This window comes from Eptatretus burgeri, chromosome 12 (genome assembly GCF_056783735.1).
Source record: "Eptatretus burgeri isolate ZD-2024b chromosome 12, Ebu_testis_v1, whole genome shotgun sequence".
Lineage (NCBI taxonomy): Eukaryota > Metazoa > Chordata > Myxini > Myxiniformes > Myxinidae > Eptatretus > Eptatretus burgeri.
In genome coordinates this window covers 7393615-7411827 of record NC_140972.1, presented here as the reverse complement: position 1 = coordinate 7411827, position 18213 = coordinate 7393615, and the positions used below count along the sequence as shown (strand labels likewise).

Below are 18213 nucleotides of genomic sequence, written 5' to 3'. Positions count from 1 at the left end.
GTCCCAACCTTTCCAGCTCAACCTCAGCTACACAGGCTCATGTCCTCTTGAATGTGGGTCTCTGGCTGTCTTCAGACCACCATAGCACCACTGTGTGTGTGATAGTTTATTCAAGCAGAGTCCGCCATCTTTTCCAATGACTGGTACAATACCACTTCGTCCCTCGGTAAAAACAGTGCCTGGGACTAATATCTTAGCATTCTTCTGTCACCTTCATGCCTCTAGCTATCCTTCCCAATATCTCATAGCAAAAGTGTTTCTTCCATAGTTTGGAAAACCGCAAGTATTGAGACTTCAAATAAACACTTCCATGGTACAAGTAACAAAGTCGATTTGGACCTGATACGTACAGAGCACTAATCGCAACCCTCATATCCTTGGCCTCAACAGCACAGGCCAAACTTCTTCAATGATTCATAACAATTTGTCTTTTTCCTTTCAAAGCCAGGTTATATACAAATTATTACACACGAGCTCCACCACAAATATGTAAGTACCTTTGTCTGGTTATTGAAAGTGTCAGATTGAATGTGCCCAGTAAGCCACAAAGTCAAAACTACCTAAACGTAGCCGGACACTTCTCCAGCATTTGGTTGCATGACTCGAAAGCCTGAAATGTGATCCAATGGTTTGCGAGTCTCACATTTATAGTCCATTTTTAGTTGGATTTATGGCTTCGGTCGGCCATCAATCCTCAGATTATAACGTTGCTCCCTGGTTCGTCAGCCAAGTACGTCGGCAGTCTTTCCTTCTGACTGATCTATTTGTATAAATAATTAATTTGTTTGTTTATTCACTCCATCAACATAACAACAAATGTATGGCTCAGTCATGTTGGGAATTGGGTATCGAGCGAGATGAAGAAAAATCAACTTTCTCTTCCTCTTCTTTACTTGGGAGCAGTTTCACCATTCCTGACTCCACTCGAGAAGAGGAGGTTGCTGCTCCGGATGCTCTACTGGCTTGCTTTCTTCCTTTTTACCGTCTTTATCATCATGATCGATTACAGTACCTACTGGATGTTAGCGAAGATGCAGCACTTCCTCCAAGGAGACATCGTCGCTCAGAGTAATACTTCTCATTATTCAGTGTTTGTTGTTTCTCTATATACATATATAATATTATATATGTATGATTTTCCTAAAATGCAGAAAAAATATAAATGATTGCAATTCTAACGATCATTGTAAAAGTTGTGATTTACCAACTGCAGATAGTCACAATACTGTTTTTCCAAAATTAATCTTCATCATATTCCACTTCCTTTTCTGTGTTGCGCTCAGTTTTCTCTCCCTTTGCCTTTCCTTGCAGCTCCAACACAGATTGCTATTAAGGTGCACGGAACAGGAGTCATCAGCGATATTTATCGAGAGATGGTGAAATCGTACGACACGTTGCAAAAAACTCGCTTCACCATCATCAGCATCAAGTGCTCACCCATTCCCAGCCCCGTCGACCTCAACTCGTACTACATAATCGGTATGTTTCCTTTTGCAGAAATTGTTCAACTTGGTCTTGTATATTGTGGCACGAGTATAAAAGCCCGTCAAAAATGACAGGTTGGAATTATATTTTTATTTGAAATATTCAGAGCCTGTTTTGTCGGACGATATGATGTTTTGTCAGAAGAAGAGTTATTTTAAAACACTACGTGTACAAATGTTAGCCTATTTTGTATATCTTCTGGGACGTTTCATTTCGACGGTACAGCATCGTGAGCGTGCCAAAGTCTGAAGCCTCGGCCTAGCGTCAGGTGTGCTTATATCTTCTCTATTTATTCGACATCCTATGGAGGTAAATTAACACTCGTTTTACTTTGCGCACGATGACATCATGTGCAGCAAATGTCACCTTCCTGTCCCTTTTTTATTGCTATTTAAAAAAAACAATATTTCTGAACAATAAAAAACAATATTTCTGTACAATGCCTGGTTGCACGTCACCGTCTACATTTCCAAACGAAGAGAGGTAATTACTCTTTTATGGAAAATGTTTTTCGAGTTTTTTTTGTCCTGAAAAATAGAACTTAGTAAACACACAGTCGTGTTAAAAGATTGGGCCTTTAAAACCCTTCTTAGATCATCCTTATGAAGGGGGACAGACAAATACACACAGCCACACTGTGTTTTATATCGGTAGATGTTTTGATTAATTATTAATGAAAATTCATCTGAGTTCCCTTACAAAGAACTTCAATGCAGGAAGGGACAATTAGGCCCATCAAAGCCTGTGCTATTATTGCCATTTTTTGTTTTTTTTTGTCAGTGCTCTATCCTTATTTAATGATGAACATCAAGCAAGGAAGCAGCAAGTTCCATTTTTAAAATCTGTAGTACGACTCAACCGGGGCTTGAACTGCTGTCCTCCTGTATTTAAAGGGGACACTCTAACCATTATGCTACCGAATTAATCTGGACAGCTTAGACACCGGACAAGAACAGGTGAATGACAGTTGTGGATCACAAGCAATTCTTATTCGGGGATGGCAAAACTTTTTCAGGGATATACTTTTGTGGTTTCCCATTTGGAGATTGTGTACGGTTCATTATTCGCTACTCCAGAAGCCAAGTTCTACTTAATCATGTCTGCTTCTTATTACTGTTCCTAAAATAAATGTAAAATGTTTGTGTCTATCATAGAACCAGTTTGCTCCATATGTTTTAAACATCGACCTTTTATGTTGCTTGTTTGGGTTGATCGAGCAAGCCACTTGTGCTGTACCTGAACAATCACCAACAATTCTTCTGCTCTCTCTCTCTCTCTCTCTCTCTCTCTCTCTCTCTCTCTCTCTCTGTCTCTCTCTCTCTCTCTCTCTCTCTCTCTCTCTCTCTCTCTTGCTCTTCACCATCTTCATTTCTACTCCCTGCGATACCTTGTTACAACGAGAGAGAAAGAATAATCCCTTTTGCTTATCACGATATACATTTCGGATTCTACAGAAAGCCAAGCAAATCCTCAATTCATTCATTCTCTCTATTCAATCAATCATTCACGTGCCTAATGGTTGCGCTGCCGACCGAGCTGACCAACATTTGTTTCTTCTCGATTTCCTCCCTCCCCTCTTTATCCAGCAAGATTGCATTGTTCACCATGGTCATCCTATTTTCCTTTCTCCATACCTTGGCAGTCTTACTATTCCTGTCCTTCTGGTAGTCTTGAGGGAACATAGGAACTTTATGAGATTGTCAAAGCAATGGCGCTGCCAAATCTTGCTGTTTAACTGTGCAGATAAGTTTGGCTTCCAGTCCATATGTCTTCCACTGACTGATCCATTGTTATCTTTTCTCTGGATGTTGGAAGTGGAAGTGTCTGCAACTCATTTCTCAACATTGTACTCTCTCTCTCACTCTGCTGCATCAATTCCTATTTCACACTTCCATCTGTCCTGCTCAATATCCCATCCGATGTACAACATTTTATGTGGTACAGCAACTTCCAGGGAAGCAGTTTTATTTTTCTTCCTGGAAAGGCCACCCCACTGATGGAAAACTGCAGTCTCTCCATAAAGCTCACAATCATTGTGTTTAAGTCCACAGATATGCCAGGCATAACATCAAACTCACAAGAGTTGTATGTAACGTGGACTCACTAAGTATCTTACGATGCACACACATACTTTATTGCAGTTGGGTCAAGTCCATATCTGGAACATGCATCTCAACTGTTACTTCACCTGGATGGACAATGGCATCATGATGGACACTGCCCTTGATAAGGCTGAGTGCTTTCACTTCACAAAAAAATGGGAGGTCCTATTTTTTGTAACCATCCTGACTTCGCTCTCCTCCCACAACCTTCTTACCCGTTCCTCCAGCACCAAAAACCTCCTTCAGAATTTCATTTGGTGAGAGCATAGTTCTCACTATGATTCCAATCACAAGGATTAGTGGAATAACAAGCCTTTTCTAATGTATCCAGATATTTACCGAATGCAGGTTCAACCATTTACCATGGATGTGCACAGGAGGACAGAGCCAGCATGTTCATAAACACAAGAATGACACTCAGTAGAGAGCGTACCTCCAGACTGAAAAGTTTACGTTTTGGATTCCACTGATAGGCCGGATCTACATCTGGACCTGAACCAAAATCGAATCGTCTTGTTCTTGTCACCGACCCAACCCATCCACCAAATTTTGTAATAGTCTGCGCACAACTTTTTGAGATACAGTATCATGTTTCTGTATCTCATTTTTGGTCACAACTCTCAATGGTGAAGTCATCACTTTAACAAGCTCAAATGAGCTAAGATCCTCGTCCTCTTAATGATGACGTCATAAAAACGAATATGACGTCATTGTGATGTATCAGGTTTGCGATAAATTATCTGTGCTAATGCCCAGGCTTGATTCCCACAAACAAAATTCAAACAGCTTGCCTAGTTTCGAAGATAATGGTATAGGCGATTTCCATTAGCGGCGATATTATGACGTCAACTTTTTTTCTCGGAAGAATTTCCAAAATTGGAGATGGTTACTGTCTGCGCATGGGCTTTCTGCATATACATGGCAAGTTTCACGAAGATCCGATGAAAACTCTGGGTTGTGAAACAAATAAAATGTCAAAAAATAGGAATGACGTCACAGAAAATTGATATGACGTCATAATGATGCATCATATGTGCGGTAATTCATCTCTGCTAATGCCCTGTTCGATTCCCACAAACAGAATTCAAAAAGCTTGCCTAGTTTTGAAGATAATTTTTAGGCGATTTCCATTAGCGGAGATATTTTGACGTCATAACTTTTTTTCTAGGAGGAATTTTCAAAATCGGAGATGGTTATTGTCTGCGTGGGGTATGTCTACATATATATGCCGTTTCAGGAAGTTTCGATGAAAACTGTGGGCTGTGAAACAAAAAAGTCCACAAGAAGAAGATGAAGAACAACAATGCGAGTTAGAACCAGAGATCCTCCACGAGGATCTAAAAATTAAAAACTTCTCTTTTCCGAATATTCAGCAAAATCCAATCAATGCGTCCCTGGCACACAACCAAGCTGTCCACCAAGTTTCATCTGAATCTGTCCATAATAGTTTGAGATATCCTGCTCACAGACAGAAAAATACAGCTGTGAAAACATAGCATCCATCCACATTCAACGGTATGATTTAGTATTTATATCCCTCACATATTCGCAATACTGTAGCAAAACTGGTATGATTTATACATTATAGATTATACAGAGAAGCACAGATTTAAAATCCTTCAATCCAATAAAATAACTACAATGAGAATTTAAAATCCTTCACTCTGATCCCTTATAAACAATTGACCACAAAGACAATTAAACATTTCCCTAAGTCTCTGCACAGAGAAACATAAGCATTATAATCCAAGCAAAATTAGCATTCCTTTCCTGTAGTAATTCTCTGCAGACTATTGTAGTAGGACCTGTTACCAACCATAGTATATGAGAGTAAAACTCTCATATACCATAGTTCCAACTAGCATTTTTGCCTGGGATACAATTAACCACAAAGGTCAAGATAGAGAAACACACCCGAAAGGTAACATTGGGATCTCTTTTAAGTCCTAACTCTTTCTTCATGTGGATCAAGTTGGCAATCTTTGAGGTTGTTAAATCAGTATGTTTCGGCTATTCCAACAGAAGGGAGGGTTCAGAAAAGGTTCACGGTTCCTTTGGTTAAACGTCATCACGATTTAATTCCTGGCCATGAAATTTGTGGCACAACCTCCCTCCATAACTCTCTCCCACTTTTCTTTCCCCTGTGAGCTATTGAGCTATGAAACAATGGAAACTGCTTGTTTGGCCCAGAATGGCCGAGGTGTCATCGCATTTTCATCCAGGTAAGGTTCTGGCTCCGGCTGGCCGCACCTGGTAACCTTCCAGAGCACTCAACTCCAACCTCTCACCAGTGTTCTTCAAGGTAAATCTCTCCCCTGCTGAACAAGGTTCCTGAAAATAAACCAATCTGAGAGGCTCACTTGGCCAGAAGTTTCATGATAATCATGTTACCATACCTTTTCCACCCAACCATGATTACCATACTCAAAAAGTGTGGTACGAGTTCAGCACTGCCAACATTTCTGCTCTTGGAGAAGCAAATTGGGTGCAGTGAATTATTTCTGCAAGGACTATTTCACCAGTCATGGTTGCCTCTGCATCATTGTAACAGCTAAATGTGGGGATATCAACCAATACCTATTGCTCTTGAAGTTGCAAATGAGACATTTGCCCATGGCTTCAGAATGATGAATGTGGGAGTACCTAGACACTGAGTCTGGCTCATCATTTTCATTTCATCCCTCACAAAGAACCGTCCATGCTACTGCCAGCAACAACGGCTGCAATTCCCTGCATTTTACAATGACTTATATTTTAGACTATGCATGGTAAGACCCTGGGCTGGCAGGATGGCCTCGAGGTATGCCCACTTGCCTCTGAGCATGGGTTTGAATCTTGGCCTTGCTACACACTGTCATCCTGGTAATCTTGCAGGCGAGGTAAGGCATCAATGTGTGTACCGTCCTTCGGATGGACATTAAACCAGGCATCCTGTCTGCTGGCATTACTTTGTGGATGCCAAAGAGCCCATGTTGTCCTTTGAGAAGAGTAGGTGAGCTATCATTGGCACCCTGAACAAATTAAATTCCTGCCCGAACCTACAGTGGGTGTTGCATCAGCAGCACAGCTGCACCCCCCCCCCCCCGCCCCAGCCAATAATGCTATTCGCAGCCTTGTGCTGGAAACGAAAGAAGAAGGTAAGATCCAGACAAACAACAATACCAACACGAGGAAAGTATGCTACAATCTCAGATAATAAACACAGGGAGAAAATTTTATAAAAGAAGATATATATATATATATATATATATATATATATATATATATATATATATATATATATATATATATATATATATATATATATATATACACATATACATTCGAAATCAATAAATGTAATCACACTCATAACATCTAACCCCTCCCATTCAGTAACTCAGGTTAGTAGCCAAAACAGATTGTTGGTGGGAGTGGTGGCAAAGTTGCCAGTGCATTGAATCAACCAGTATGGACCCTTGGCGTCACCTGAGGCTGAAAGTAGGCAGGACATTCAGAATACCCCACACAGAATGCCATGAAGGAGACAAGCCAATGTAAAATCATGAAACCATTCGTGATATTGTCAGTGATTCTCTTGAAGTTTGACTTCAATAAGTTGAACATCCAATTCCTAAATATCGCTGCATTTAGTTGGATTTGGATCCCTCAAGCTCTGCATGCAATGCCATTCCAGTCGTAGCACCATGAGACCACCATTTACCAGAAATATCTCATTCGTACCTCAATAAGGTCTTATAACCTCAGAATGCATTGAATAATTTTATTGATATAACCATCTGTTTATAGGTCTGACAGAATGGTGCAGAGGTAGTGCACTTGCATTTGAGTTGTCTCCCCTGGGTTTGATTCTTGACCAAATTGTGAACTGCTTTGCAGGCAGGGCTTCATCAAAAGGGTGTGCTCTGCCTGAGATCCAGCTGTTAGCGAAAGCCAGTCGATGTTAAAGATCTCATGGTGTATTTTAAGAGTATCGAGTTATCACCAGCACCATGAATGAATTACAATTTCCTGTCCTGACTCCACCTGGGAAGGCAATAGAAAACAATTTAGTGTGTTCCTTGTGATGTGACTATGTTAACGGCACAGATACCCTCAATCTGGTATGGTACATGATTGCATTCGCACACTAAACACACCCAAATTTGCTTTCTGTCTGACTGCGATACATTCGGTCGTTACTTATCTAATGTCAACCAAACATGACAGGAGTTTTCCTCCTTGGACAAATACCGGGTTAACATGTATAAACGGCTTATCGTGGCGTTTCGTGGAGCACCCCTACCAGAAGTAACAAGGGGACAAAAGACATAAATGTCATAGCCCCCGTTGTTTCAGTAATTCTGCTGTTCAGAGTTAAAGGGCTCGCCCATATTTATTTTTGACTAAAATGGCCGCCAGTCTACCAGTCGGCCATCTTTGATGAGATCGCAAAATAAAGTGAGGTGCACGCGTACGCCATCATGTACTGTGCTCATGCCAGGTTCGAATAAAATCTGTCCATGCATGTCTGAGAAATGTTTGGGGACACATTTAAGTAACAAAATGGCTGCCAGTCGGCCATCTTGGATCTGATCTCGAAGCAAAATGGCATGCGTATGTAAGCCATCGTTCGTTGTCTGTTTGCCAAGTTTGAACAACATCAGTAAATGCATGTCTGAGACATGGTTCACAAGGATTTACAATCATTTACAAGGAACTAAGGCACATGAGGAGGCCATTCAGCCCATCATCAGTGTGACCACTCCTCATTTTTCATAAATGCCAAGGAGTGGTCACACTGCCCATCATGCCTGTGCGGCACCAACACCAGACTTAATCAAGCCATCAATACCCCTTCCCTTCGTGTGCAGCCGTTTTGGCTGCTACCCGGGCACTCATTTCACCGACCTCAGAAGAAAAACACCGACCTCAGAAGAAAAACACCGACCTGGTGTTAATTCAGCAGCCAATGGGGCTTGAACTCAGGGCCCGAGGATCCCAAGCCACCACCCGAACCGCGAAGTCAACACCAGGTTGATGACATGTTTGCCACTGGGTGTTTTTTTTTTTTTTTACAACTAAAATGGCCGCCAATCAATCAGTCGGCCGTCTTTGATCAAATCGCAAAATAAAGTGAGGTGCATGTGTACGCCATCATGTACTGACTGTGCTGTTGCCAAGTTTTAACAAAATCGGACCAGTCAGCCATCTTAGATATGATCTCAAAAAAATAAACATGACGAGCATATGTACGTCATCATTCATGATCTGTGTGCCAAGTTTGAAGAACATTGGTGGATGTATGTTGGACGGATGAGGACGTGTTCAACATTGGGTTTTATACTACTAAAATGGCCGCCAGTCGGCCATCTTTGATTGCATCGCGAAACAAGACGATGCGCATACATATTCCATCATGCGTTGTCTTTGTGCCGAGTACGAATTACATTGGTCATACATGTCCGAGATATGGTTGCGGATGCACGCACGCACGCACGGACGGACGGATACAAAAATTATATTGCTCATACATGAGATATGGGTGCGGATGCACGCACGCACAGACGGACGGATACAAAAATCGAGACCACGTCCATAAGCCCCCGTTTCGGACTACGTCCAACAGGGGTTAATAATAACTATAACTCATTATTAAACTCTTGCAACAACTGTTGTGTTTGTTCACAGGGCTCATTTATGGAATTGCTTTGTTCATGAACATTTTTGAAGCCTACGGATTGAGGTTCCGCCGGGCAATTTGTGCCAAATACTATCCGGAGCGAGAACAGGTCAGTATCTTATACACGGATTTGTTTGACATACATGATAAACAATAAACTATCGGAAGTAAACAAGTTACCATAATAGAGCGAACTCTCACCTGCATTTCAGGTTACGCGCACGCGCATACGCACACTTTTTCACAAGTCTGTTCCTCACGAATATAATCATTTATTATTGAAAGGAGATGGTTATTCCTATAGCATTATATTAATATTTAAAGGATGTTGCAAATGATAATTCTACCATACCCTATACTTAATCTTCATTGCAAATGTGGAAATAGTTGTTTACTTAAAGTGAAAACTTTCTTGACTTGGAAACAATTGATAGATTTTCTGACTGCCTGGAACATCACCTGGGCGCCATTTTTCATCGAGGTTTAAACTCTCAGTCCAGAACCTCACCAAACAGTGGGTCCACGACCGTGAATGCAGGCCTATAACTGTACTCCTTCGAATCTTAGATCCACAACCTCAGCTGTGTCCAGACAGTCAGTGAACCCAGAAATGCTACGACACTATTTGAATATTGTTCCTATAAAATGTTTGTCTTTCTTGTTTGAGGGGTTTCATGTATTATCATATTCTACCTATATAAATACGCTGATTCTGTTTGTTTCTCTGTCTATCTGACAATTTTCTCTTCAACGACTTGACCAGGGAACACAAAACCCATATCATGATTAGAGGTCTTTCTCTGATGAGGTCCAGTTGTACATTATTTTTCCACAAGCACAAGTACCTGTACCTAGTGATGAGAAAAGTTTACGTTAATCTTTCAATTTAAATTGTTTGATGGACTTTAAAAAGCTTCATTGTTTTGCACTCTTGGTTTCACTCAGAGCCAAAGCTCAGAGCTACTGTCGTGGTGCAACATCGGGTGGCGGAGGTTCAATTTGTCTAAAAAGAGGGCAAAATGTGTCCGTTTTAAATTGTGTGTTACTCCATGAAGTTCTGTGTTAAATCTTTTTAATCCAGGTGTTCATGGTGGTTTTAAAGATTACTGGAAGGGACAATACAGTGACTGACGATATTGCATCAAGAAATGTGGAATTAAACGAGTCGCCGGCGGAGAGGGTATTGCATTTGGGTCCATTTGTTTGTCTGTTTCTCTGCACAGAACTTTCGTGTTTTTCTCTGCAACTGCTTGTCGGATTGAGCCAGTATTTCCACCACATGAGCGACTACTCATGTAGAATGTTTTATTGATAATTATGACGTCAGAGGTCACGTGGTGTGGCAGCCATGTTGGAAAAAATGGAAAAAAACTTTGAACCTCTGTATCTCTGAAAGTACACCAGGGAAAAAATTCAAACTTGGAACATAGCAAGTACTCCTCATGGGGAATTAGTGTGATTTAAAAAAAAAATGACATCATAGGTGCCTTCATTATGACATCATAACTGAATATGTAGAACGCTGCATCCGATCAGTATAAATTTTTTGAGGGTCATATAGGAATAAAATGGTCCACAGAAAAAAAAATGACCATCTGTGATGTGATTTGGCAGCCAAATAATAATTTTAAAATCCTTCAAAAAATCTTCTCTGAAATGGCTGGTTGAAGGAAGTTGAAGACTTGAAGAAGAAAGGGGGAGGGGAGGACAGAGTTGGGATGGGGGGGCAGAGAGTGTACAAAGAGCTGGGAGAGGGGGCTTGAGGCTTTGGGGGTGGGGCGGGAGTTGAGGACTTGGGGTTGGGAGGGGAGCTGACAACTTTAGGATTGGAGAAAGGGGTAGGGGAGGACAGAAACATGGGGTGGGTGGCAGATAGTGGGCAATGTTGGGAATGGAAAATTGAATGAGGCTTGGATGTGAGAAGTTGCAGTGGGGGGTTAAATAAGGACTTTGAGGGGGGTTAATGATTTAAAGAAAATTGGGGAGGGGAGGACATAGCCACAAGGTTGAGGGGGCAGAGAGATGGGAAAAAGGGGTTGAGGCTTTGTGGGGGAGGGGTTTAAAGACGAGATTTGGTTGGGCGGGGGTGGCTTGAGGGCTTGGTGTTTGGATGGAGATTGAGGACTTGGGGTTGGGGGAGGAGTTGAGTACTTGAAGTTGCATTTTATATTAAGTGGATTTTTCTCGGGTCCCTGCTAATATATTTATAATACTCATTGCACATCCCATTATTTAACAAGAAAGGCACTCGGTTGAGCACATACCTCTGCCAGGCTGAACAGTTTACATTTTGTATCCCACTTATAGACCGGATCTGCATCCGGACCTGAACTAAAATCGAATCGACTTTTCTTCTCACCTGCACAACTCATCCACCAAGTTTTCTCATAACCCGTCCACAACTTTTTGAGACATTGTGCTCACAGACAAAAAAAAAAAAACATACAAATAGGGGTAAAAACATGGACAAGATTGATGCCCATCTTAGGTGCATGGTGGAAGTAAAAATGTTGATTACACATAACTGTTCAACAATGGATATGATTGTTCTTCATGACGTTATATGTATTTTCAATTCTGGTGTGTGTGTGTGTGTGTGTGTGTGTGTGTGTGTGTGTGTGTGTGTGTGTGTGTGTGTGTGTGTGTGTGTGTGTGTGTGTGTGTGCTCGTACATCACAGCATCGTATAATGTTCCTGTACAATGAAATCCTGACACAGCGCCATGGAGTTCTTAAACAGATGTGGAGGACCATTCGCCGAAAGGGAAAATATGGTGGCCACACAAACTTTTTGCAAATTTTAGCCACTCGGTGAGTTTCTATTTTTACAATAATTTAGTGGAACAAAAAGCCATTTGGAAGTTTGTTTGTTTTGATTGAATCAGCTTTTCTTGTTTTATGCCTCATGTCAAATATATACAGCATATGCATATATATTTCCTTTCTTAGAATCCGCTTCCTTCGGCCATTGGTGGCTTTTATGGGGACCACGACACAGTACTGCCTGGCTTGCGGAGCTTCAGCCACGCGGGCAAACATAAACACCTTCCAGAACTGCATTAAACCTGGCTGCAAAGGTACCAGGTGTACATTTGATCCTTCCAATCCATGCAATAAAATTATTTCAGCATTGTGTGACAATTTATTCTGATTTTAAAAAGCAGAGTGGCTTTCTACACATTCACACTTTCTGTAAACAATCAAATCAAATGGAGGACCAAGAAGGAACCCGAAGAAGTAAGGAGTAAAGATGGAGTCATCAGGAGGAACCCAGACAGGATTCGGGTTTCAGCCGCTACTCCACAACCGTCAAACCCATCCAGGCACAACCAAGTGAGCCTTACAGAAAAATTCTGCAAGAATTCACCTCTCCTTCGAGAGATAGATAACGAAAGAGAGAAATAGAGAGTTAAAGAGATTAAAGAGAACAGAAGAGCAAGAATAAGAATAAATAAAGAGAATTGTGAAAAAAAAAATAGAAATAAATGTGAAAGGAACAAAGATCAATGATGTCAGGAAGAACACAAATAGATAGTTTTCAGCAGTTTCTCCCCAGGCTCAAACGCAGCAACAAGTACAAACGACCAAGAGGTCCATCAGCAGGGATGCACAGTCCACAGCATCAGGTTATGGTACAACCATAATCAAATGGAAGACCAAGGAAGTCGACGCTAAGTGAAAAGAAACAAGGTGAAATAGGGCAGCAAGTAAGGCACTGATAGTGGGGGCAGTTGTTTTTTTGGAAAACGGAGCATGGAAAGAGCAGAGGGTGTAAGACCAGAAAGGAGGTGGGAGAAGATAGAGAGACCATCAACCTCTCTGCGATGTGGAAGTGATACACCCATCGACTCAGCTTCATTGCATGAGAGTCTCATGATCTCGAAGGCCTTGGTTTCAACAGCATCAAGCTGAGCAAGATGTGAGGCAGGGATGGCACCCCATAAGGTTGAGCAGTCCTCCATTAAACTGTGGATGAAGGCCTTGTCGGTGGATAACAGTTCAGGTGTGCCAAAGAAGGACTTTGCCTGACAGAGGATGCCCAGATGACCTCCACAAGTCTCAACATCCTGACTAGGAGGTAGATCATGATTCCTTCATCAAATTGATTGTTCACCTGGAATGTCCTCCCAAGTTCCATTGCAAGCCAACCATCCCCACATGGACTTTAGCAGTTCAAAGAGAAGGTTCACCACCAACTCCTCAGGGTAACTTGAGATTGGCAATAAAGGAGTGCTGCTCACATCCTTTAAGCAACTAAAGAAAAAAAATGTGTCCTCAACATTCCCCAGTCCATCAGTCCCCTCTTTCTTTTTCACTCTTCATCTCACCAGTGGGACACCAACTGTCTCATGTTACGCTTTCACGTACGAACAGTCGTGAAAAGTTTTATTACATTTTTAAATTGTAATATGAATAAATACTCTATTAACTTTCAAAAACTTCAATAAAACTGCTCTTTACTCCTTCTTATATCTCGAGGTTTCTACTGCTCAGACTGCTTTGGCAAGTTGGGAAGCAAATGTACACTCTGCCTCAATCCCCTGGATTATGGAGACGAGTCAGGATTCAGTGAAGTCGTGTGAGTGAATACCATACACCACACACATGTTCACATGCTCCAGGCTTCTAACGTTCAGCAGTTTTTAACAAAAATTGGTCGATAGAGAATGTAATGGTTAAGGTTATTATTGTATATTTTTGTACTAGTACAAGCACCATCATGATTTCATCCAGGATGTTTGGCCCCTCACACCTATCCTTTCAGGGGTGAAAGTGTGTGTATTTTTTTTTGTTGTTGTAATCTTTTCTTCCTTTTTTTATGCCTCCACTGATTGAATCGCCGGGGGCGTTATGTTTTCGGTTTGTCCGTCCGTCTGTACGCAAGTCCATCTATGATAATTTTTTTCTGTTTTCTCTGCAACTGTTTACCCGATTGAGACGAAATTTTCACCATTGGCGCGACTACGCATGTAGAATGGTTTAATTTTAATTATGACGTCATAGGTCACGTTGCGTGGCAGCCATATTGGAAAAAAAATTGAAAAACTTTGGAACTCCGCATCTCCGAAACCGCTGCATGGAAAGAATTTAAACTTTAAACATGTGAAGTACTCCCCATCGGAAACAAGTGTGATTTTTTTTGATGATGTCATATGTGGATGTCATATGTGGCTTCATTATGATGTCATAACTGCATACGTCGAACGCTTTATCCGATCAGCATGAAACTTTTTGAGGGTCATCTTGGGCTAAATTGTATGGGGGGGGGGGGGGTTGATGTCTTCGCTCACATGGTTTGACAGCCATTTTTTCTTCAACTATAAAAACCTTCAAAAATCTACTCTGAAACGCTGAGAAGATCGAGGAAAAACTTTACAGGTCTATCCACGAGGAACAAAAAGTCCTCCGATGATGTGACAGGTCACTTTATTTGGCAGCCATATTGGATTTACCCTAAAACCTTGAAAAATCATCTTATCCAGAATGGCTGGAAGGATCGAAGGCAAAGCTTTGGACATGTTCCCTAAGCCTTGGGGATACCAGGGTGTTCCCCCCAAATTAATAGGTCACATGGTCTGGCAGCCATATTGGATTGAAAGAAAATCATTTTTTTTATTTCAATCGCCGTGAAACATCAAAGTTATGATCTAGTAGTCATGGAGAATATTTGTTTCAAATTTCATCCTGATCAGACGCATGGTCTGGCAGCCACAATAATTTAATATTTTGAATCTGGGTTCAGGAATTTAAAGCAAACTTGATAAAGAATGTATAATGATGTAATAATGTGGGTGGAGATATATCTCGTGATGTCGCGACATCAAAGATTGCGGCTTCTAGTCTTGTTTTTAAATCAGTGTCGACACATCTGAGTTTTATAAATTTAATGGAAACAAGTGAATCAAGAGAATCTATCAATAACAAATGAAAAGATTAGCATCAGTGCTTGTTTACATTCCCTTGTTTACAAAATCATTGACTACACAGGGATTCCAGTGATGAGGAGCTTTGTCGCCGGGTAAAGGTGGATACAAAGAATATGGATCATCAAAGTGGAAGACCTTCCAGCGAGTCTGAGAGCTATGACCTCAGGTAGTGGATATATCGATGTTTCTATTGGTGTTGCAAAAAAAAAACAAAAAAAAAACATGAATTAAAATGTTGACATAAGCTTTTGCAAACACATCAACATTTCACTCTGCCCTTTGGGGTAAATTCTGCTGCAGATCAACACTTGAACTTGCGATCCTTTTTGTTCACCCTCTCAATTTTTTAATACAAGTGTGGAGGCTCATGGTGGAGCAGATGCATACACACACAACTGTGAGATGAGACAGGACAGCCACTAAGCTTAGGGGAAATGCCATCACTTCCTTTCTGGGTACCAACAACACCACAACAATAGTGCCATCACACTCAGCAGGACATTTATTTGGGAAGAATTTCCTCCTCTTCATGGATGACAACCTTATGGAGATTGTCTTTGCTCTTCACCTTTAAAATGCTTTACACTAAGCCAGGAAGTAGCACGTACCATTTTTCAAATCTTTGGTACAACTCGGACAGGGTTTGAATCACTGACCTCTCAGACTTAGAACTGACACTCTTACCATTACACCACCTTTGATGGTTAATCCACTTTAAGTCAATGATTATAAACAATTATATACATCTGCTTTTGCTAATCTCTTTGTATTATATTTATTTTTCGTCCATATTTATTTGCCTGTCATCCACGTTGATCGCTTGAATGAGTAAATAATGAATATAAACACTTTGAGACTTTGCTTCTAAATGACAAAATGCTGAATTAGAAAATGATTGTTTGATTGATCGATTGATTTGTTGCCAGACTTCCACCAATTGATGGCTTTTCACATTTTGGCTCAAGATTTGTTTATCTCAACAGGAATGCAAATGTGAAAATATTTTTTCAAAATTGAGGGTGGGTGGAGGTGTTCAATCTGTACAAAAGGTTTTGGCAAATGATGATGGTGATGATCAAGTCACAGAAAGTTAGTTACTTGCTTTCCCTGTCCACATGACAAATAATTTCTACATAAAGTTTACAAAGCTTCAGAAAAAAATACAGATTTTAGCAGAAAATAAAAATTGATTATGAACATTCGAAAACAGGGAAAACATCCGTCATAAAACCCAAAGTTTTCAGATTGCTCACTATCCAACGCACACATTGGCACAGTCCAAACTTTGGTTTATTTCAAGAATAAAACATAAGAAATATCTGAAAGAAACCATTATAATATTATATCATGACACAGAAAAACAATTTTGATGACTGGCTCTTCTTCTCCACTTTCTCATATATTAATATGTTACATATGCACATATAAAACAAAAGGAGCAACTCTGACCATAAATGTGACATGACGCTGACATCATGTGCATAAATTATGCCAACATCACATCCAAACTCGGATGGAGTCCGTGTGACAGTCAGGTCTTTGAAAACGAGATTTATGGTCACAAATAAATGAAAGCAGAACTGTCGAACCAGATTTCGCCCTCATTATGGGCTCGTCAGGACAACATAACCACACGATCGTTTATTTGTGACCATGTTTTGGTATTATTTATGTGCACGACGCATAATGGATAAGTTGGTTCACAACATGTTATCACTGTCCCTGTGCTGCAGGTTTACGATCGTAGCTCCTTCACTACTTTTAGCATTCTCACCCTTACTGCCTCAAATCTATTTTGCCTCATATCTGGAATACTGCCTCATATCTATTTCTGAAACTTGATTTCCTTGTTCATATGGTAAATTTGTTTGAATTATTTATTGCCAACAAATCCAGAAAACTAAAAGGTGTGTCCAAGACGAAAAAGGTTTGTATCCAAGCTTGGACACTTCCTGGTGGATGATCGTATTTGGTAATTTGAGGTTGTTGTTGTCATCCGTATAATCATGCTCACTTTCACACTTTTTAAGGGTGGTTGAGTTTGTTAATTCTAAAGAGAGATGTCTTCTGACACCTCTTTTTATACATTTTTTATTTTTTTTTTACAGTGAGTCTGAGGTGAAATTTGCTTACCAGAAAACCAGCCACTACAGCAAAGAAGTTCGAAATCATGACGCATGTCCACTGCAACCTTCCAAACACAAGTATGAAGACCTACTCAAGGAAAGCGACATTGTGAGTGGTCCCAGTGGGCCAGAAAGTGATTTAGAGGTGACAGACAATGAAGATGAGAAAACTGAGAGTGAAGAGAGTGAGGAGGATGAAGAGGATGGGAAGGTGAAATCTGTGGAAATGGAGAGCTGAATGCCATGGGGTTCCTTCATATAATCCTCAAACTATTCCCTGCAGATAAAGGACAATATTAGAGTCATATAGAGATGAACACAGTGGTGTAATATTGTAATAGTTGTTTACGGAGTCCTACGGAGTGTAATATGTACACGAAAAGAACGTACGTGTATCGCACAAAGATGACATATCATACAAGCTTGAAATGCATGGATCATCATCGAGTTCGTGAGAGTTGAGCACTTAAAGCACATAAACAACATTACACCTCACCTGCTACAAATGTGAACAATGTTTTATTTTTGCCAAATTTTACATAATCCAATATAAACCATATCTTTGTACACAATGATGCACGTAATTGCTGTATTTTCTCACGATCAATAAAAAAAAACAGACAAGTGAATTGAGTAGCCTGTTCTTATCATATCGAATGGAAACCTGCACTGATTGGAGTAAATGGTTGGCAATTAGAGTATATACAAGTTCCCCCAACAAGGAACCTCAATGCAAGAGGAAGTCATAAAAACCATCAAAGCCTGTGCTATGGTTATGGCTGTTTGTCTGTGCTCCATCCTTTTTAAAATGCTGAGCATCAAGCAACGAAGCAGCAAGTACCCTTTTTAGTGTTTGGTATGACTTTGGCCAGGGTTTGAACCCCTGACCTCCCAGACTCAGAGCAGACACTC

At 40.6% G+C, this 18213-nt stretch overlaps 1 protein-coding gene across 3 annotated transcripts in view; it reads left to right on the top strand.

The window, feature by feature from the left end:
• Nucleotides 1-17922, top strand: part of LOC147015031 (DC-STAMP domain-containing protein 2-like) — a 67322-nt gene extending 49400 nt beyond the window's left edge. For all 3 annotated transcript variants that reach the window (XM_085849358.1, XM_085849360.1, XM_085849359.1), the window contains 8 exons: nucleotides 904-1068; nucleotides 1312-1479; nucleotides 9258-9358; nucleotides 11929-12059; nucleotides 12198-12325; nucleotides 13728-13827; nucleotides 15237-15341; nucleotides 17284-17922. In XM_085849358.1, the coding sequence (XP_085705484.1) occupies nucleotides 904-1068; nucleotides 1312-1479; nucleotides 9258-9358; nucleotides 11929-12059; nucleotides 12198-12325; nucleotides 13728-13827; nucleotides 15237-15341; nucleotides 17284-17539 (1154 nt within the window). In that variant the 3' untranslated portion in view covers nucleotides 17540-17922. The remainder of the gene's footprint in view (nucleotides 1-903; nucleotides 1069-1311; nucleotides 1480-9257; nucleotides 9359-11928; nucleotides 12060-12197; nucleotides 12326-13727; nucleotides 13828-15236; nucleotides 15342-17283) is intronic.
• Nucleotides 17923-18213: the final 291 nt, after the last annotated feature.